The 22,339-nt window shown below is 36.3% G+C and overlaps 2 protein-coding genes across 4 annotated transcripts in view; one reads left to right on the top strand and one right to left on the bottom strand.

The window, feature by feature from the left end:
• RSBN1L (round spermatid basic protein 1 like) overlaps positions 1-22,339 on the top strand; it is a 68,071-nt gene that overhangs the window by 30,758 nt on the left and 14,974 nt on the right. For both annotated transcript variants that reach the window (XM_025929749.2, XM_086696842.1), the window contains exons 2-3: positions 2,397-2,507; positions 9,837-10,477. In XM_025929749.2, coding sequence (XP_025785534.1) covers positions 2,397-2,507; positions 9,837-10,477 — 752 coding nt within the window. The remainder of the gene's footprint in view (positions 1-2,396; positions 2,508-9,836; positions 10,478-22,339) is intronic.
• TMEM60 (transmembrane protein 60) overlaps positions 13,380-22,339 on the bottom strand; it is a 36,511-nt gene continuing 27,551 nt past the window's right edge. For both annotated transcript variants that reach the window (XM_086696854.1, XM_086696855.1), the window contains exon 3: positions 13,380-13,790. The gene's annotated coding sequence lies outside the window, so the exon portion shown is untranslated. The remainder of the gene's footprint in view (positions 13,791-22,339) is intronic.

Genomic DNA, 22,339 nt, shown 5'->3' with positions numbered 1-22,339 from the left:
AGAGAGAGGGAGACACAGAATCAGAAACAGGCTCCAGGCTCTGAGCCATCAGCCCAGAGCCCGACGCGGGGCTCGAACTCACAGACCGCGAGATCGTGACCTGGCTGAAGTCGGACGCTTAACCGACTGCGCCACCCAGGCGCCCCTCAGTTGTGATTTTTAAATGAGGCATAAATAGTTCATTAAAAATGTATGTTTACTTAGGAAATATTAATTTATATATGTGTCTAAGCTCCAGCTAGTTGGAGTAAACACTTAATAGCTGGATGACAGCCTATGACAGGATCTCAAGGACTTTAAGCATCAAAAAGTAAACTAATCTGAAGTGTGAGAACAGCTTAATGTATTTCTAGAATTTAAGTTATATGTGAACAGATGAGGACCTTACTTACTTGTATTTCCCTAACCCTTTTCTTATACTCAGCAATGCATATTTGTTAAGTCAGTCCCTGTTTTCGTTTGCTCTACCATCACCTGTCCTCTCCTCTGTTTTGAGTATTATCATTTTTGCAAAAGCACTTTGTCAAGTTTGATCGGTAGAATATGCTATTTGAATTTTTTTTATTAATGAATGTAAGTTTTAAATTGTTAAGTGCATTAATTTATTTTTCTAAGAATTATCTGTTTAAGTAGTCTAGACCTGAGCTGTTCAGTGTGGTAGTCACTAGTGTCACTCATGTGGCTGTTGAATACTTTGAATTGAGATATGCCGTTAAGTATAAAATATACACTGGATTTCGAAGTCTTACTGTGGAAAAAAAATAATGTAAAATGTCTCAGTAATTGGTTAATATTGGTTTCATTTTGAAATGACCATGTTTTAGATTCATTAGCTAAATAAAACGTATTATTAAAATTAGTTTCACCTGTTAGTTTTTGTTTCTAATGTGACTACTAGAAAACTCAAATTTACATATCAGGTAAGCATTATATTTCTACTGGGCAGTACTGATATAGATGGTAATCTAATCATAAGGTGGTTATGGCCTCAGAATAATATTTATGGAAAGGACAGTAAGGGGGGATTTTAAGAAATTCTGCAGTCTGGGGGCGCCTGGGTGGCTCAGTCGGTTAAGCGGCTGACTTCAGCTCAGGTCATGATCTTGCAGTCCGTGAGTTCGAGCCCCGTGTCGGGCTCTGTGCTGACAGCTCAGAGCCTGGAGCCTGTTTCAGAGTCTGTGTCTCCCTCTCACTGACTGTCCCCTGTTCATGCTCTGTCTCTGTCTCAAAAATAAATAAACGTTAAAAAAAAAATAAAAAAAAAATTCTGTAGTCTGTGTATATACACTATATAATCTCTGTTACATTAGAAGATATTTTATAGATTTTATGTGCTTCAATCATGACTTTGTAATCAATGGGAAGCATTTTGAGAACAGAGAGTACATCACTATTTTAAAATTCTCTAGATCTTCTCTTTTGCTGGGGGCATTGGAGCTTGATTGAACAAGAATAGGGCAATAAATCTTACAAACTCAAATTTAAATTTTTAGAATGCAGATCAATGATTCCTAGAGTTCTTACACCTTTTATTTAAAAAAAAATTTTTTTTAATGTTTATTTTTGAGAGAGGGAGATAGAGTGGGGGAGGGACTGAGAGAGAGGGAGACACAGAATCTGAAGCAGTCTCCAGCTCTGAGCTCTCAGCCCAAAGCTCAACGCGGGGCTCCAACCCACAAACCACAAGATCGAGACCTGAGCTGAAGTTGGACGCTCAACAACCGAGCCACCCAGGCGCCCCTATACCTTTTATCTTAATATCCTAATATCACCAGCTAGCCATATCAGTCATATCCTTTTTAAAAGATGCAAGCAAAGGTAGGGGAACTCCATTTAGTCTTATATAAACCAGGCTGTGGGTAGTCATTTTATAAATTGATTTATTTAATCCTTACAATAACCTGTGAGAAAGATAATAACCGCCATTTTATAGTTTAAGAAACTGTGATTGTTTTTTCATTGTTAAGGTATTAATTCAGATATAGCCAACCTCAAAGCTAGCACTTTTTCCACTGTAGTTTACTATCTCAATTAGGCAGTTATTTTAAGTGATTTGAAGGTAGTCTAATATTGTGGTTGACATGAATTAAATGAAGAATAATCTTTAGAATGAAGATTTTTCTTTAGAATCTCTACAAATCTTTATAATGATAAATTTTGACAATATATGATGTGTATATTATGTGTTCCATGTTAATTTATGACAGGAAATTCGGAAATCTATTTCCCCCAAACCTGAGAGGAAGAACAAAAGCCATGATTGTTTTTCATTCTGATTTTTCATGGTATATTGTAACTCTAGAAATTGGACTATGGTTCATGGGGAAAAATTATAAAATGATTTTATTTATTTATTTCAAAATGATTTTAAATATTTCCTTTGTTTTGTCTTTCAGATAAAATCAAAGACAAAATTAAAGAGAGAGATAAAGAGAGAGAGAAAAAGAAGCATAAAGTAATGAATGAGATCAAGAAAGAAAATGGAGAAATAAAGATTTTGCTGAAAAGTAAGTTTATATTTAGTGATGTAAGTTGTACTATATTATATTGCTCATTGTACTTTCAGACTTAGTGATTTAATGTTTGTTGCCAAATTTTGCTGAGAGCAAACTTTAATGGTTAGAATATGGAAAGTTATTGTAATAGTAGGGAGTTCTAATCCATAATGTTGTTAGTAGTATATTTCTTCAGTATACTTTATGAAGAAGTAGTAAAGGTTGAGCTTCATCAAACTATTAGTTTCCTTAAATATAGGTTATTTAATTCTGTGTTTGCATTACTAGTATTTACCCATGTTTAGATCATCTAAAGACTAAAACAATTTTAGTACAAGAGGGATGGGTGGTAGAAGAAGTGATCTTAAAAATATTTGACAGTAATCACCATCTCAAAGTCTGGTATCATACAGGGATCATTTACTCTGAGCTGAATTAGAAGGTATACTCTTACTGTGTGTTGCTTGCATACCTAAAGAATATCCTGTTTTTGTTTCCTGCCTTTTCTCTGTTAATGTTTGTTTTCAGTTGCTGTTTATACATGGGGCTGGGTGGTTGAGTAATAATACTAATCCTATCAATAAATCTAAACCCTTTCAGGAAATATGTGGTAGAAGAGAAGTAAGAAGTCTTAAATTCAGTCAGATAGCAAGAAGAATCCATGGCAATTTGGTTGCTAGACAGCTAACAAATTCATTTGCTGCCCCTGTTAAGTCGAGAATTTACGGATCAGAATACATTGACTTTGATTAATTTGATGTTGAACTCATGTGTTAATAAACCATTATATACATTAGGAAGAAAAGCTTATAGCATTGTATGTGTAATGAAGTAACTGGTTAATTTATATTATTTAAGATAAACAGAATATTAGATTCTGTATTTTCATTTCATTCTTTGTCATGTTTCCAGATGTTCTTGAGCTATTTTCTACTTGTCAGAACTTCATTTTTAATAAAATTCTTTTGACCTTGGAAGAAACAGTTCAGAGCTTAAGTTGATGGTTAGTTAATGTTCATGGTCCTTTTATTCTATTTCTTTTGACAGCGTGTGTTAGCTGTGTTGTCTAATTAGATTGCAAGCCTTTGAGGCGGGACTCAAATCTGACCACTCTAGTGCTAATGATTAATGCTTGAAGTGTTTACTTAACTTTACCCTGCTGGTTTAGTCAAATAGTCATTTTTTACTGGTTTAGTCAGATAGTCATTTTCTTATCCAATGGAATGTACAGTGATGGAAATTCCTGTCACTTGGGTGAATGTTGGATTCCTTACATACCATTCATATGAAATATGTGAATCTAGAGATTATATATGCAAACAAAATTTAAAATAGCCTAAGAAAATGGAGATTTTTCAGTAGTATGCAATAGTAACCTTGACTTTGAAGTACATGAAAAATTTAGGAAAAATTTTGAATTGAACTAAACTGAAACCTAGTAATGATAAAGGGGAAGAATGAGATAGTTTTAGAAATGAATCTTAGTGACCTCTGAGATGACCATGGGAAAATGTACTTAATTATAGAATGAAGGTAAATAATAATGTAATTACTGCTTTACAGGGTTGTGAAGATTAAATCAGGTAAAGTATGGTGGAAGCGCCAACCATGGTGTCTGGCCCACAGATAATTCATTAAGTGGATATGAATCTTTTTTGTAAACATGTATGAAAGATTAACTCTTGCGATTGAAAAACAACAACAAAATTATCTCCTCCCTAGGTAAAATATAGATAATTAAGTGAATAAAACATGATCTATTTTGGAAATAGTGCCTGTCCCATTGTAAGCACCAAGTAAGTGTTAGCTTTTGTTATTATCCAGTGGAAACAATTTGCCCTGCTAGTCTATGACCAGGGAGAGGTGATGTCCTGGAGCAACAACAGAATCTGTTGGTGGGGACAGTGTGCTGGTATTTACTACTGTGTGCCCTTTGTGCCCTGTTTTCCTTTCAACGTTTCTTCTCTCTGTATTATTTTCTCCTGATAATGTTACAAAGTATGGCACACACAGGCATTGATTGTTTAATGACAGTGTTTGACATCTAAAATAGATCCTAACTCTTAACTCTGCACCAGTCTCATTTCCTCCAGGTTTTTATCAAAAACTGCATGAGATTGAGTATGACTAGATTATGTATATAAATACATGATTATATACATGCTAAAAAATTTTTATTAGTGCATAAATCTTGTAAATGTTTTTCACTGACAAAATAGGATTATTTGCTTTATGAGAAATAGTGTAAAGGAACAAATAAGCTGATTTAGCTTATCCTTTTATGTTTAACATCTACCACCTACTTTTTCTGAGCATACTTATATGTTTCAGCCATTTTTATGTTGTGAAAAGTTGTAAGAACAGAGGTGTTACGATGATTGTCTACCTATATGTCTACTGCATTTCACGTGTCTTTCTAACAAAGGAAATGAGTGACAGATTATATAAAACCTTAAAAATCTATCTAGTGAATGTAAAAATACATCTAGTGAATGCTAGTGCCTCAGTTTGTAAAGAATGCATGTTACCTGTGTCCATCAGAGGTCCCCAACACTACCCCCAGGTTTGATGATTTGCTGAGAGGACTTGTAGGACTCAGCATATAGATGTATTCATGGCTATGATTTACCGTAGTGGAGGATACAAAGTAAAATCAGTAGAGAGAAAAGGCACATGGGGTAATTAATGTCTGGAGGAAATCAGGCACAGGCTTCCAAGAGTCCTCTCCAAGTGGAATCACAGAGGATGCGCTTAATTCTTTGAACAAGGAATTGTGACAAACACATGTGAAATGTTTATCAGAAAACTCAAGACTCGATGCTGAAGGTTTCTATTGGGGGTTGGTTACATAGGCATCTTTTGTCTAGCATGTACAATTCCAGGCTCCCAAAAGGAAAAAGGTGTCAACATAAACCATATTGTTTGCACGGAAAGTTTAGATACAGTGAGCCACTCTTACCAAGGAATTGTGGGGACATTCCCAAAGTACCAGTTTCTCAGATACCAGCCCAAGGTCACCCCTGTAAGCAGGCCTTTCTAAGACCAGCATTCTCAGCCATGTTATGTTAAGTCTCTTCTGCATACTGTGCTCGCTTTAGTGTTTAATTACAGAGTACTTTGTCTTGGGAATTTAATTCCTTGTTGCTCATTATAAGACTCTCTTAACTGATTTCTTATTATTTTGCATTTTTCAGTTTCTGACCATTTAATACTGTTACTACTTTCATTCATCCTTGTGAATAGAAAATAGACTGTTGTGCCTAATTCATTTCAAAGTAACATGTGATTCTAATGGCTGGATATTTTCTATTTTACTTTTTAAAATTTTTTTTTTCAACGTTTTTATTTATTTTTGGGACAGAGAGAGACAGAGCATGAACGGGGGAGGGGCAGAGAGAGAGGGAGACACAGATTCGGAAACAGGCTCCAGGCTCTGAGCCATCAGCCCAGAGCCCGACGCGGGGCTCGAACTCATGGACCGCGAGATGGTGACCTGGCTGAAGTCGGACGCCAACCGACTGCGCCACCCAGGCGCCCCTCTATTTTACTTTTTAAACATGTGTTAGGTATAAATGTAATAGGATATGAAGCTTATATTTTCATTGAAATGAAATTCTTTATTTTGGCAGCCCATTTAATTTGTGCAACTTTATATATATTTTCCATTTAGTTACTGTACTTAGGCCTTTTAAACTTTAAGTTCTGTTTTTGGAGCTCGCTTCAGCATATAATACTAAGTTCTGTTTTTTTTGTTTGTTTGTTTGTTTGTTTTTTTTAAGTGGGTTCCACACACAATGTGGAGCCCAACTCAGGGCTCGAACTCAGGACCCTGAGATCAAGACGTGAGCTGAGAGCAGGAGTCAAACACTTACTGGCTGAAACCACGCAGACTCCCCTTAAGTTATAATTTTTTAATTCACTGCTTTTTTTCCTTGATGCATTTGGATTTTGCTTACATATATATACCTATTTTATCTTTTCATGCTGATTAACTCCCTGTTTAAATTTTTTTCATTATTAATTTTGTTCTTAAAATATTAACTTAAATCTAATGTTTTGATAGTTCATTCCTAGGTAGCAAGTATGAGTTTATTAATATATTCATTTATTTACGTGTAGACATTAGAGAATTAACACTTTGCATTTTATGGCTCTACAAACCTATGTAATCAGTAATGTTGAAAGATTTTTATTTTTGCTTTACATAATTATACCAATTTGGTCTTCATTGTATATTTATAAATTTTTAGAAGTAATGAATTTTTACAAGTTAACATTAAATTTCCCTTTTTTAGAATTGCTATTAAGAGAATTTTTATGTTTGTTGTTTCCAAGATTAGGATTTAGTGGTATTTATATTGTGGAAAACTTTGGCTGAAGGAGGGACAAGGAAAAAACCCACAGACCTCAGTTAGTTTATTGGTGAAAGAAATCTCTTCATTTATGGATTTATTAAATGTTCATCTGTAGCAATGTATTAAATGTCATGAGGAATACAATGCCTGGCTAGGGGGGAAAGTATCACTTAACTCTTATAATTCATATAAAAGTTACTTGTTTCGCTCATATAGTATGTGGAAGGACGTGATATACAGGTATCCTATGAGTGAAAAAAATAACTATATGAATTTATTTATTTATTTATTTATTTATTTTTTTAACGTTTATTTATTTTTGAGACAGAGACAGACAGAGCATGAACGGGGGAGGGTCAGAGAGAGAGAGAGGGAGACACAGAACCCGAAACAGGCTCCAGGCTCCGTGCGGTCAGCACAGAGCCCGACGCGGGGCTCGAACTCACGGACCGTGAGATCGTGACCTGAGCCGAAGTCGGCCGCTCAACCGAGCCACCCAGGCGCCCCATATGAATTTATTTATTTTAAAGTTTTTATTTATTTTGAGGGAGAGAGAGAACTGAGGAGGGGCAGAGAGAGACAATCCCAAGCAGGCTCCACGCTGTCCGTGCAGAGCCTGATGTGGGTCTTGAACTCATGAGCCGTAAAGATCATGACCTGAACTGACACCAAGAGTCAGGCAGAGAGAGCCAGGAACCTGAGCCACCCAAGTGCCCCTATATGAATTTAGAATGAAGTGATTCCAACTAGAGAGGGAAAGCAAAATGAAGAAAATGACATGAGTTGTCTTTAAAGAATGGTAAGAAAGAGGTCAGATGTGCTGGGTAGGACAAGGGTATTTTTGGAAGAGGAGATGTCTTTGCAAGTAGTAGAAAGACAACACAGGCTAAGTGTTTTATAAGAAATTGTAAGGAGTACACATTGACTAGAGAATGAAGTACTTGAGAGCATTGTCTGTTTTTTTTGTTTTTGTTTTTTGTTTTTTATTTTGAGACATAGTACATGCTTGCGAGCAAGCCGGGAAGGGGCAGAGAGACAAGGAGAGAGAAAATCCCAAGCAGGCTTCACGCACAGAGCCCAAGACAGGGCTTGATCTTACAAACTGTGAGAGAGATCATGAGCTGAGCTAGAACCAAGAGTCGTACACTTAACCAACTGAGCTGTCCAGTTGTCCTGAGAGCATTGTCTTTGGATTCCATATTGAGGAGGTTGTATTTTATTTGGTAGGCATTGAGAACCCTTCAAAGCAGTTTACTTAAAGGGTAAATAGCCAACAATATATAAAATTTATAGAAAGGTTAATATGACTCCAGCATTCAGGATGAAAGACAGTCATGAGGCTTTTAAACTAAAAATTAGCAAGGAAGTAATGTCAAAGAAGCAAAAAATCAAGGATGAACTGGATAATTCTGTTAAAGCTTGGAGAGATCAGGAAGGATGAATTGAGAGAATATCATTGGATTTAGTATTTGAACATTCTGGGAAAGTAAATTTGAGTAGACTGAAGCAGACTTAGAATTTAAGGGATAAGAATAAGGTAATAAATGGAAGGACCTCAGCATAGATGGTTGCTTTGAGAAGTTTGATCAAAAGAAGAGGATAGGGAACTATTTTTGTAAGGGTTTTTGGAGTTGGTGGGAGGGACTTATTTTTGAAAAGTAGGCAGGACATCTCACTCACTGGAGACAGAAAGGAATAAAAGCCATATGTGCATATGGAAAAATTTAGGTAAGGAAACAGATTGGGAAGGTTTAATTTATAACAGGTTGTCTATAAAAGTGAAATAACAGGTAGAAACAGTGAATGCTTTTTCTTCTTAACTCTTAGCATATGGCTTTCTCATACTATCTTAGGAAGCATAGTATGTTTTTTAAGTTTATTTATTTTTGAGAGAAAGAAAAGAGCACAAATGAGGGAGGGGCAGAGAGAGAGGGCTCAGTGTAGAGCCTGCCACGGGGCTCAATCTCAGGACTGTGAGATCATGACCTAAGCATATATAAAGAGTCTGGCACTTAACCTATTGGGCCACCCAGATGCCCCAGCATAATACTTTCTTGTGAAGATGTTTGGTTTCTCCTATTTTTCTTGCTGTACAGAAATAAATATATTGTGATAAAATTACACATTTATATGTACACTTAGTCTATAGCTGTATAGCCTCTGTGCATTACTCTTGTATTTTTTGGAGTTCTAAATTTCTGGACTCAGAATCTACCTGACTTTAGTTACAGAAGCTTATTAATGTATATGGTTATAATCCCTAAATGTTTTACTTTTTTATTCATCTCTTTACTAGTACATGGGTATCATTTATGCTTATAGGACATGTGAAATTATTCTAATTTTGTCATCTCCTTTATGCTGCCTTATTGGGTCTTCATTGGGGACTTTGCAAAATCTAGTGGACCTCTAAAATAGTCCATTTTAGATGCAAGAATAGTAAGGAGGAAATATGGTAAAAAGCTAAGGAATTGCTGTGTTTGTTGCTGCTCATACAATGCAAGTAGTTCTCTCCCTTTGTGATTTATAAGTCTTTTGACTACATGCAATTTTTAAATAACTTAGATGCATTAAAATGATGATACGTGTCAGTGGGAAACATCTGACTGATCTCTATTCAACTTCCCATTTCTGATTTTTTACATTTAAATTTGAAGATTAAGGTTTCTAAAATATCCATTCATTACTTCAGTAAACACTGATTGAACGTCTGCTACATGTCAGAATGGTACCATGCGCGATAGGTACAAATTTGTCGTAGGCCTTCGTGTGTGTGTGTGTGTGTGTGTGTGTGTGTGTGTGTGTGTGTGTGTGTGTAGAGAGGGAAGGAGATTGACTAAATTATGTTTATCAATATTGTGTAAAACAAGTCCCAGATACAAACTCAAATCTGAGTAAACTTTGCTTATTTATTGTACAATAGTTCCTTAAGCATGATTTTTAAGTAACTAAAATATGGAGTTAAAAATTTTTTTTTTCTCAACAGGTGGGAAGGAGAAACCAAAAACAAATGCAGACGACTTACAAATTAAAAAAGTAAAGAAGAAAAAGAAAAAGAAACACAAAGAGAATGAAAAACGGAAGCGTCCAAAAATGTATAGCAAATCTATTCAAACCATCTGCTCAGGATTGCTATCTGATGTTGAAGATCAAGAAGCCAAAGGCATCCTAAATGATAACGTAAAGGATTACAGTGGAAAGAATTTGGATACCAAGAACTATGATTCCAAAATTCCAGAGAACAGTGAGTTTCCATTTGTCTCATTAAAGGAGCCACGGGTTCAGAATAACCTCAAAAGGTTGGACACGTTGGAGTTCAAACAGCTCATTCATATTGAGCACCAGCCTAATGGAGGCGCATCTGTTATCCACGCCTACAGTAATGAACTCTCCCACCTGTCTCCTGTGGAGATGGAGAGGTTTGCAGAAGAGTTTGTGGGTCTAGTGTTCAGTGAAAATGAAAACTCTGCAGCTTTCTATGTAATGGGTATTGTTCATGGGGCAGCTACTTATTTACCTGACTTTTTAGACTACTTTTCATTTAATTTTCCCAATTCACCAGTGAAAATGGAGATATTAGGAAAGAAGGATATAGAGACAACGACTATGTCCAATTTTCATGCTCAGGTAAGAGGTTTTTAGGTTTTGGGTTTTTTTAACTTTTAGTTACATGTTTTAAACAAATTTCTGTTTTTTATTTTGCTGTGGGTTTGAAATAAAAAGGTAAGACTATAATGACAACTTTTGGGAATATTAAGAATAAATTACTGTCCTGATGTGAACATAAGAGTTTAAATTTCAGATTCTAGGGTGCCTGGGCGACTAAGTTGAGTGTCTCACTCTTGATTCCATCATTGGTCATGATCCCAGGGTTGGGGGATTGAGTCCTGCGTCAGACTCTGTGCTGAGCATGGAGCCTGCTTAAGATTCTCTCCCTCCCCCTCTGCCTCTCCTCCCCTTCCATGCTCTCTCTCTCCCCCCCCCCCAAAAAAATAAGTAATATAAAAAAATAAATTTCAGATTCTACTTAATCTCTTTTTTCTTAGAGATAATGAAATAAGATTCTGTTTTCCTTTTTTGCAAGGATTTATCTTGGAAATGAAAGAAATGTGATGGATGTAGCCATGTATTTTCCAGCCCCTACAGCAGTACTCTTACCTAAAGATCACTTAAAATTATCTTGTTTTCTATCTTAAAAGTACTTACCAGTGGATCCTTCACATAGTAGGTGCTCAGTAAATGTTGGCTGTTAAATATATTTTAGTACAAAGGAATCAGTTAATTCTGCAATTATGTGAGAAGGTTAGTGTATCAGTGCATTTATTGAGCTAATTTCCTTTTCCTGCCCTTCTCTATGGTATAGAATGTACATTATTTTAGAAAGCAGAGGCAAAATCAAATCCACTGGCTCTTGAAAGTGAATGTGGGCTCATCTAAAAGGTCATTGCCAGGGTGCCTGGGTGGCTCAGTTAGGTGAGCATCTGACTCTTGATTTCGGCTCAGGTTATGATCTCATGGTTCGTGGGATCAAGCCCCACATTGGGCTGTATGCTGACAGTGAGGAGCCTGCTTGGGATTCTCTCTCCTTCCCTCTCTCTCTCCCCTCCCCTGCTCACTCTCTGTGTCTGTCTGTCTGTCTCTCTCTCTCTCTCTCTCTCTCTCAATAAATAAAAAATAAATAAATAAACATTAAAAAAAATAATAAAAGGCCATTGCCATTTGCACCCACTCTCAGATCAGGGACTGCTTGCTTAGGCCAGGAGATCAGCCAACTTTTCATATTTATGGGTGCTAAAGTTCCCAGTTTTCTAAGTAATAATTGACATTATGCTAGTTTGGAAAGAAGGAAAAAAGTGAAAAAAGTCCCAAAGAGATCTTAGTGATCATGTATTGCAACCTTTCTCACCTTACAGATAAGCAAACAAACATAGATAGGAGTAATTTACTATTTTAAGTTTGGTAGCAGTGTCAGGAGTAGAACACAATCTCCTCAATCTTCATCCAGAACTGTTTTACTTATTCTGAGTATATTTCTTTTTGTGATATGTGTTTAAGGTACAGTCTCTACCTTAAGTGATAGTCTGTACGTCCAGTCATATCCACATGTCCAAGCCCCATTCCCCCACTGTATGTTTGGTATATATTCTGTAATATACTATTGTCTGGAAAATACAGTAGTACTTAAAGTTTTAATGTGCCTGTGGGAAGATACTCCTTAATGTAACATGTTTGAGAATCGGAATGTAAATATTCTTTTAGAGCTGAAGGGGAGCTATAGAGCATCTATTATTAGCACTGTCATTTTATAGAATTCTAGAATGGTTAGTAACTTGTCTGAGATTACACCTCTGTCTCGTGGTGGAACTAGTGATAGTATCTATTAGTATCTAGTAATAGTGTCTACTATTTAGTCAATAAATAGTTCTGTGCCAAGAACTGCTCTAAACACAAATGTAATAACTCATTTAAGCCTTATTACAATCTAATTTTAGAAATAGGGAGAGAAGAAATAACTTGCCCATAGTCCTTTGGTACTAGATCATTCACTTGTCATTTATTATACATCTAAGTGCTAGGTTTTATGCTCGGCCTCTTGACTTCCAATCCCACTTATTTTCATTATATCACAAACTTTCTTGCTGCCATGCTATGCAAGTTTATTTCAGTAATCTTTCAAATGTCATAATACATTTGCTTTTCAAATAGCTCTCAAATACATTTTCTTTCAAATTAGGAATTTTTTATTAAACAAGAATTTTCATGTTACTGTGTAATAAGTGCTTTTGTTATGAATTAAAATGAGATACTGGGACTCATTAATTGTGCCACTGGGTGGCCAGGTTGTGGGTTGCGGGTCCCTGAAGAGCCACCTACCATTCATTACCTATCCAGGGTTTTGGTATAATACATGTTACATAGAGGAAACGCTAGGCAGATGCTAGAGTTCTTGGTTACCAGCTGTGGCTCTCACCCCTATATGATCTGTCAGCTGCAAGGACAGGTTTTACCTCTTTAGCTTTATAGTTACTGGCAGGAAGCTGCCTATGCAAGGTCCATGTTTCACTGCCCCAAGATCCTCCAGATTGAGTTATTCCTGTGGTGTGGGGAAGAATATCCAGCAAAGAGCTACTTTGAACTGCTCATTTGGTATTTCTTGTTTTTTTAAGAACGAGGTATCTGAGGAGCTCCTGGGTGGCCCAGTTTTGGTTAAATGTCTGACTTCAGCTCAGGTTATGATTTCATGGTCCATGGTTTGAACCCTGCATCAGGCTCTGTGCTGACAGCTTGGAACCTGGACCCTGCTTCATATTCTGTGTCTTCTTCTCTCTCTGCCCGTCCCAGGCTCATGCTCTGTCTCTCTCTCTCACTCAAAAATAAATAAAAACATTATAAAAACAACAAAATGAGGAAACCAAGGAAGAAGTTGTTTGCTGCCGACTGGGGCAGGTAGCCTTGTGTTTGTACTTAGGCGCTAGCTATCTGAAACTGAACGGAATCCAAAAAAGAGCAAATAGGAGAGAAATGAGTATACTTTTTGTAGCTTATTTTTATTTCTGGTTTCTTGATTCTTCCCAGTAAACCCCCATCTCTTAACCTCATTTGTGGTATCCCTCCAGGAAATTATTTAACCATTTGTATAGGTTTTTATTTGGGAAAATGCTTTATGAATTACAGAGACTAAGTTATAAACATGTATTTAGAGCTAAACCAGTTTGTAACTTGAGCCTTTTCTTGTCCTGAATGTGAGAACCTCTCTTCAAAATTTAATTTGTAGTAATATCTTATAGTCATTGTAGTGAGTTGTGACTGGGTTAGTGTGAATAGCTGGTTGAACTCTGATGTGGGGTGGATGGAAAGAGAAGGGGTCTAGTCAGGATCTTGCCGTTTACCCACTGTGACACTAGCCTGCTACTTCAGCTCTTTGTCTCCGATTTCTCACCTACAAAATAAGGATAATATTATTTAATTCACAAGGCTGTTGTTAGCAATATTTCATAGACTACTAACAGGTTATACAAAGAGAGTTGTTATAGTGACTTAGTGCAATATTAAAATTTTCCATTTTGTTGAATAGGTGACAACTGACTTCTGAGTGAGGATTCTTAAAAGTGTGTTAATTTATGGTAGGGAGTTCAGCAAGTACTGAAGGTCAAAAATTACCACAAATGCTTTATATACAAATAAGGAGTTCACTGAATTATGATATATGCACACAATGGGATATTATTGAACCATAAAAAGGAATGAAATACAGATACTGTTACATAGTGTGGGTGAACCTTTAAAACATCATGCTGAGTGAAAGAAGCCAGTCACAAAAGGTCACATATTGTATCACTTCACTTACATGAAATACCCAGAATAGGTAAATCTATAGAAATAGTAGATTGGTAGCTGCCAAGACCTGGGGGAAAGGGAAAATTGGGAGTAACTGCTTAATGGACATGAGGTTTTCTTCCTTCCTCCCTCTCTCTCTCTCTTTCTCTCTCTTTCTTTCTTGCCTTTACTTTATTGAGATTTTCAAAACTTTTTTTCTTAACTTTAATTTTTTTTTTTAAGTAATCTCTGTGCCCAGTATGGGGCTTGAACTCACAACTCCAAGATCAAGAGTCACATGTTCCACTGACTGAACCAGCCAGGCACCCCTTTTATTGAGAATTTTAATTGCAATAATTGAGGTAGAACATTATGTTAGTTTTAGTATATAACTTAATGATTCAATATCTGTATATATTGCAAAATGATGACCACAATAAATTAACAACCATCACACATAGTTGCAGATTTTTTTCTTGTGATGAGTGCTTTCAAGCTCTATTCTCTTAGCAACTTTTAAACATAAAATACAGTATTATCGGGGCGCCTGGGTGGCGCAGTCAGTTGAGCGTCCGACTTCAGCCAGGTCACGATCTCGCGGTCCGTGAGTTCGAGCCCCGCGTCAGGCTCTGGGCTGATGGCTCAGAGCCTGGAGCCTGTTTCCGATTCTGTGTCTCCCTCTCTCTCTGCCCCTCCCCCGTTCATGCTCTGTCTCTCTCTGTCCCAAAAATAAATAAACGTTGAAAAAAAAAAAAATACAGTATTATTAATTACAGTCACCATGCTGAACATTGCATGCCGGTGACTTACTACTTATCTTATAATTGGCTTGCACCTTTTGACCACCTTCACCCTCTCTTACCCCCTCCCACCCCACTTCTGACAACCACCAATCTTTTATCTGGATCTATGAGCTTGGTTTTGTGTTTTGTTTTAAGATTCCACATATAAGTGAGATCATACAGTATTTGTCTTTCTTTGTCTGAACTTATTTCAGTATATAATACCTGCAAGGTCCATCTGTGTTGCTGGAATCAGCAGGATTTCCTTCTTTGTTTAATGGCTAATACTCCATTGTATGCTGATATACACCTCATTTTCTTTATCCATTTATCCAAAAATGGACACTTACATTGTGTCTTTTTCTGTGTCCTGGCTATTATAAATAATGCTGCAGTAAGCATAGGGGTGCATCTGTCTACTCAAGACAGTAATTTCATTTCCATGAGATAAATACCCAGAAGTGAAATTGCTGAATCATATGATAGTTTTATTTTTCGTTTTTCGTTAAAATTTTTGTAAAAGATAAACTTCTTTAAGCTTTTGTTAAATCGATTTTTTAAATAAACTTTTTATTGAAGTATATATACACAGAATGCACACATTATAAATGCATAGCTTGATGAATCTTTACTAAATGAACACACCGAGATTTTAAAAAGTAGAATATTACTAGTAGCCAGAGCTTTCTCCAAACCCCTCTTTATCACTACTTTGCACCCCACCACCAGCACATACACAAGCACCCAGGCAACTACCTCCTGACTTCAAATATCACAGATAAATTTTGCCTGTTTTTGAACATTTATGTGACAGAATCAAATAGTATGTGCATTGTTTTGTGTGGCTTCCTTCCTTTTATCTTTATGTTTGTGAGATTCATTTATCTTGTGTGTAACAACAGTTTATTTTCTCATTGCTGTATGGTATTCTGTTATATGACCATACCACAATTTATTTGTTCTTTTTAATATGGATGAATATTTGAATTGTTTCCAGTTTGTGGCTATTACAGTAGGGGTGCTATGAATATTTTTGTACATGTGTTTTGGTGAGCATATGTATTTGTTTTTGTTGGCTATGTATATAAAATTAGAATTTCAGGATCAAAAAGTATGCACATGCTCAGCTTTACTAGATACTGCAGGTTTTCCAAAGTCATTGTACCAATGTACATTCCCACCAGCAGTGTACCACATCTTTGGCTACACTCAGTAGTGTCTGTCTTCCTCATTTTAGCCATTTTGGTGGCTGTGTAGTAGTATCTCATTGTAGTTTTAATTTGTATTTTCCTGATGACTAAGGAAGTCAAGTTCCTTTTTATATAATTATTGTCCAATTGGATATCCTCTTTTTGAAAGTAACTAGTTTACTCTTTTGCACATTTCCCTACTGGCTTTTTTTTTTTTTCTTCATTGAGTTGTTGGAGTTTTTAATATATTGTGGATAGGATAAGAATCTTGTCAATTATATGTATTGCACATATATCCTCTTACTCGAAAGGGCTTGCCGTTTCACTCTTAAGAGTGCTTTGATGACTAGAAGTTCTTAATTTAATGTAATCTAATTTATAAGGGTTTTTTTTTTTTTTTCCCATTTATGATTAGTGCTTTTTGTGTCCTGCTTAAGAAATCTCTGCCTAACCCAGGTCACTAATGTATTCTCTGAAGTTTTCTTCTGGAAGCTTTTATTGTTTTATCTTTTGCATTTAAATTTACAGTTCTTCTGAATAGATTTTTGTATATGATATGAGGTCACCATCAGGGTTCATATTTTTTCATGTAAGTACTCAATGGACATGATCATTTATTGAAAAGGCACCCATTCCATGCTACATTGCAATGTCCTCTTAGCCATAAATCAGCTGAATCATATATATGGTGTGCATTTCTGGGCTCTTTCCGATTTCCTTATTCTTTTTGTCTTAGTTGCTATAACTTTATAATAATTCTTGATATCTAGTAGAGTATTAATTTTGCTGTTCTTCAAGATTTTCTTGGCTCTTTAGATTTGTGTATAAACTCTATAGTTGTCAGATACCACAAAAAATCTGCTTAGGATATTGATTGGGATTACATTGAAGTTGTAATTAACTTTGGGTACAATTGATGTCTTTACAATTTTGAATCTTTCAGTCTGTGATCATGGTATTTTCCTTCATTAGTTTTTTATTTTCTCTCAATAATATTTTTTGTTTTTCATCCTACAGATCTTATACATCTTTTGAGATTCATTCCTAGGTATTTGAGGACTTCATTTTATTTATCACTGTTTTTGAGAACTTGGAAGTTCTGAGTACCTCTTAGAATATGACATTAACACTCATCTTGAGAAACTGAAAATATGTCTTGTACCTTATTTCTCTTTCAGCACCCTTCTTCCCTTTACCTATGGCATTATTGTGCAGCATGCTTATTAGTAGAATCATATAGTGAGGCTATATATTTTGGTGATGTCAAATGAATTAGCCTACATCCTGCCATGTGCATTTGTCTTCACCAAAAGAATTGGTTGAGATAACATTATTGGACTCATGCATGGTAGTATTCTACGGGAGGAAGAAAATGAGGTATCAGTGTTGGAATGTAGTTTCACTTAATATCAACCATAACAAAGACAGGGTGTGGGAAACAAAGCCAAATTCATGTTCTAGTTTGATGATTTGATCATGACCTCTCATTAACTGAGTTCAATAGGTTAGGTTTACTAGAACCTGGTATAGTTCAGAGATAATACTTTTTACAGACCGGAGGAAAGAAAATCTATAGAGAAGTTTTGAATTTTAAAATTTTGTAATTCACTATCCTTTAATTCCTCTTTCTGCCTTTTATATTCTGAAAAACCTCAGATTTAGTCAAAACCAGTCCAAAAAGCAATATTCAAAAGATCTAGAAACATGTGAGAAGAGATAATTGAATGAGTTAATAGAGAGCAAGTGTGCAAATCTAACCTTTACTGTTTTTCTTTAATCTTAGTTTGGAAAATGCACTTAGCAGCATTAAAGAAATTGTTGATAGGGACGCCTAGGTGGCTCAGTCATTTAAAGTGTCTGACTCTTGATTTTGACTCAGGTCATGATCTCACGGTTCATGAGATTAAGCCCCACATTGGGCTTTGCCCTTCAGTGCAGAGCCTGCTTGGGATTCTTTTTCTCTCCCTCTCCCTACCCTGCTTGTGCTATGTGCATGTGCGCTCTCTCTCAAATAAATAAACTTTAAAAAATTTTAACAAAAGAAAAATTCATGATAATGCGTATCTGTAATGAATTAGCACTATTTTTTAGTGGATAAAACAGTATAATAATGTTAAAATATGTATTTTATGTTTCCTTGTATTGTAGTATTGTACTCTGTGCAAATATTGAAGCTTAAAATGTAAAAAAAACCTCATCTGTTTCAACTTAAAATAGGTCCTCATATGCCCAAGTTTAGATCAGACCCAGAGAATTAATACTACCAGCAAGGGCTGCTGTATATGCTGACATAAAATTGTTACTGCACCTATTCATAGTGCAACCTGATGGTCCTGACTACCAGTGGCTTGTGGAACCCAAACTAAGTCCATCCTCATGAGACTAGTTTGTTTCCTTATCTCCCTCCTTTCCTTCCCTCCCTTCTTCCTTCTTTCCTTCCTCCCTGATTAAAATCTGATCAACCAAAATTCATTTGTCCTCAATTCTGTGGAAAGTAAAAGATGACAAATTATGTAACCATTCCTATGATCTTTATAGTGTTTATCTTTGTAATATTACTCTGTAGTTTTCACAAAAACTCATTTTTGCACCTGTTCAGTCTTTATCCTTGAAACGTGTTAATTTGAAATTTTTTGTGTGTGTGTGTGTGTATACACACAGTGCGCACACACACACACACACACACACGGCAGTGACAGATGATCGAGACCTCCTAGTCTTTGAATTCTTTTGGTTTTAGAATTCTTTTTACTTGTGTAATTATGTTTTCTATCTTCATCTGTATCCTTGCAGGTTGCCTGAAAATTTTAAAGACCATGTAGAATTATAATGTTGTTTTAGTAGGTCATGTCATGTCAGTAGTGTTGTGGCTCTGAGGTTAGTGATATAATGTCAGTCAAAGTGTATGATAAAAGTCTTTTTGAGAACAGAAACATATATACATGGATTTTTGTTGTAAGTTAATAACCTGTCAGTTCTTTTGCTGCAGCAAACAAAACCTTCAAAACTTAATGGCTTAAAGTGATTTCTCACAATTCTTTGGGCTGTCTGGAGAGTTCTTAAGGTCTTTGTTGGGTTGGCTGGGTATGAATGGCTTCATTCACGTGTCTGATGATTGGCAGGTCAGTTGGTCTTAGGAGATCTTGCTTGAATGTCCAGTGGTTGTTGTGCTGTCACCTGGAGTGATGATCCCATTTCTCTCATCATCTAGCAGGTTAGCCTAGGCTCATACACATGGTGGTAGGTGCAGGACTCCACAGAGCAGAAAGAGGGCAATCCCTAGTGCACAAGCCTCTGCTTCTGTTGGGTTTGCTAATGTCTCTTGGCCAAAGGAAGTGAAATAGCCAGGCCCAGATTCACTTCTTGATGATAGGACTGGTGCAGTCATGTTGCTTAGAAGTGAGCACACAGGGGCGCCTGCGTGGCTCAGTCGGGTAAGTGTCCAACTTCAGCTCAGGTCGTGATCTTGAGATTCGTGAGTTTGAGCCCGGTGTTGGGTTCTTTGCTGACATTTCAGAGCCTGGAGCCTGTTTTGGGATTCTGTGTCTACCTTTCTGCCCCTCCCCCGCTTGCACTCTCTCTCTCCCTCAAAAATAAACAAACATTTAAAAAAAAGTTTAGGGGCGCCTGGGTTGCTTGGTCGGTTAAGCGTCCGACTTCAGCTCAGGTCATGATCTCACCGTCCGTGAGTTTGAGCCCCGCGTCGGGCTCTGTGCTGACCGCTCAGAACCTGGAGCCTGTTTCAGATTCTGTGTCTCCCTCTCTCTCTGCCCCTCCTCTGTTCATGCTCTGTCTCTCTCTCTCTGTCTCAAAAATAAATAAACATTAAAAAAAAAAAAGTTTAAAAAAGTGAGCATACATGCTTGGGAAGAATTTGTGGCCGTCATTTGCAATCTCCACATTTGTCCTCGTTTTTCTACCATCTCCATTTTGTTCAAATATTCATTTGATAGTAAGAAGACAAAAAGGCAAGTAAGACAGGAGTTTTATCTGTTAAGGTATAAATGAGGTTTCTTTCTTGTCACTCAGTATTTAATCAGCACATACTCTGAACACTGTGGTTGGAGCTGTGAGAATATGAAAACCAGAGCACTTATCTTCTGACCACCTTTCCCCTCCCCAAACTCTGAATCCTGGTTTTATTTCATCTTGGTTCTGAGTTGTTTGTATCAAATAACTTAGGTCATGATGTTAACTCATGATTAAATGGCTGGTACCTTAGTAGTGAAAGTTATTAAATCTGATCTGATTTGTTAAGCTTTGTCCCTCTGCAGAATGAGACAGTTAACATTTGTTGGCTTCTTGCTGGGGTCATTCACTGTTTTAGGCCAGTAAAAATGATTAGATATGCCATCTTTGAACCATTGGCTGCATTTGTATTAAAATTTTATTTTGACCATTTGTGCCTGTCCCATCTTCCTTGAATGCTTAGGAGCAGATCTATGCAAAACATTACTGTAGCAAATGCCAGGTGCTCTAAATGAGAAAGGGGACTTTTTCCTTTATTGTACTGTTTTAAAAATGAATAATGATATTTTTATCCTTATTTTAGTTGAAGTTACATGGATATTTTTGAAATAGAATGTTGACTAAATGTCATTATGTGTTAGATTTTGATTTGAAAAGATATGCCAGATGTGATGGGGAATGGCTCCCCCTTGTGGCATACTCATTTATGTTAGATTTTAGATTTGCCTCAGTAAGAATGGGATGAGCTTTTTTTTTTTTTTAAAATAAGACTTTCCCTCTCCTTCCCCCTCTCCCCTCAAAACACCCAGCAGAATTGACAGCCTCTTCTGCCCTCACCCCCTAAATTTTTGGTTCTGATAACTGTCCTGTTTTTGTGTTTTCTTCAGATTGATGCTGATACTAGCTAGCTAGGAACATCTGTAATATCTTCTGTATTTATTATGGCTCACTGTTATTCTGTGGAACCATTACTATCTCAGGATGTTGGTAGGCATGCTAAAACAAGTATGAGAAAAACTGGTTTTGAAGCCAGAATAGTTTGTGTAAGGCTGGGTCAAATAAGTTATGTTTACCTTGAGACCTCACAGAAATGCTAATAGTCCCTGTGTGTGGTAAACCTCCCACATGGAAGAGTTTCCGAAATTTATTGGACTGTATAGAATCCTCTTTGCAGGGGCTGGCATATCAAGAAACATATTTTAGGAAACAGCAAGTTGTTTCAAATGAGTCATTCTTCATGTTTTTTTTGAATTACTTACTACCATATTTGCTTCTTCCCTTGTAGCCATTTTTATACATAAAATAAAACACTTTTGAGTCTTACGGATTTATTTTTGGCTGTGTTTTTCTTGTCAGAAAGTCTACTTTTTTCTTTTTGTAAGCAGGCCGACCTCAGAATCATAAGGTCTTCTTTTTGTTCATTTATTTTAAAGATTACTTTTCATGAGGAATAATGAATAGGATTTCGGTTTAAACATGATTTAATTAAACAGTTCATTTCTTGTTAACCAGAACTTCTTAGATTTTGTTTTTGACACTTAAACAGGCATTGGGTACAAGAAGTTTCCTATTCCTGATTTTTCTTTCCCTTTATAACATTTATAAAGAATATGAGAGGGGAAAGGTAAACATGCAATCATGATGGTGGTAGGTTTTGCTGGGGGGGGGGGCGGCGGTGAAGGGAGCTATAGGGAGGAGATTTAGATTAAAAATATTCCATCTGCTTCTAACAGGCACTTTTTAAAGATGAGCTTAATTTAACTATTTAAATATAAGCAAAAATGTCATTTCTATCTTTTATTGTGTTGTCGTTTGAGTGTACCTAAATTGAGAGGAAAAATATGTGTACTTTTTGTAACAATGCATTTTTCTTTTAGCATATAGGATTTGTTTTAAAGCAGTGACACGTTTTGATATTTTCTAGTAAACTTTTTAACTGCATCAGAAAACTGATGGCTTGACTACTGTTTACTGAAGTGAGTCAAAGCAAATAAAGTAATCTCATATCCAGTGTCATCAGGATGTGATATTTTTCAGATAGGTGGTTTTTCTAGATAATGGAAGCCCATAGTTTTAGGTGCCAAGATTTTAATGAAAATACCCTTTTTAAAAGCAAATGCAATACAATTTAACTCTGTTTTCAGTCTAGGTTTGTCATTCTGATGCTCTAATGCATGCTAGGGGAGTTGCAAATATGTATGCCTGCTTCTTGTCACCGCTCCCCACTTCAC

This window comes from Puma concolor, chromosome A2 (assembly GCF_028749965.1).
Source record: "Puma concolor isolate L17-30 chromosome A2, mPumCon1.1.hap2, whole genome shotgun sequence".
Classification (NCBI taxonomy): domain Eukaryota; kingdom Metazoa; phylum Chordata; class Mammalia; order Carnivora; family Felidae; genus Puma; species Puma concolor.
The sequence above is the reverse complement of the archived record's forward strand: the minus strand, read 5'-3'. Positions and strand labels throughout refer to the sequence as shown.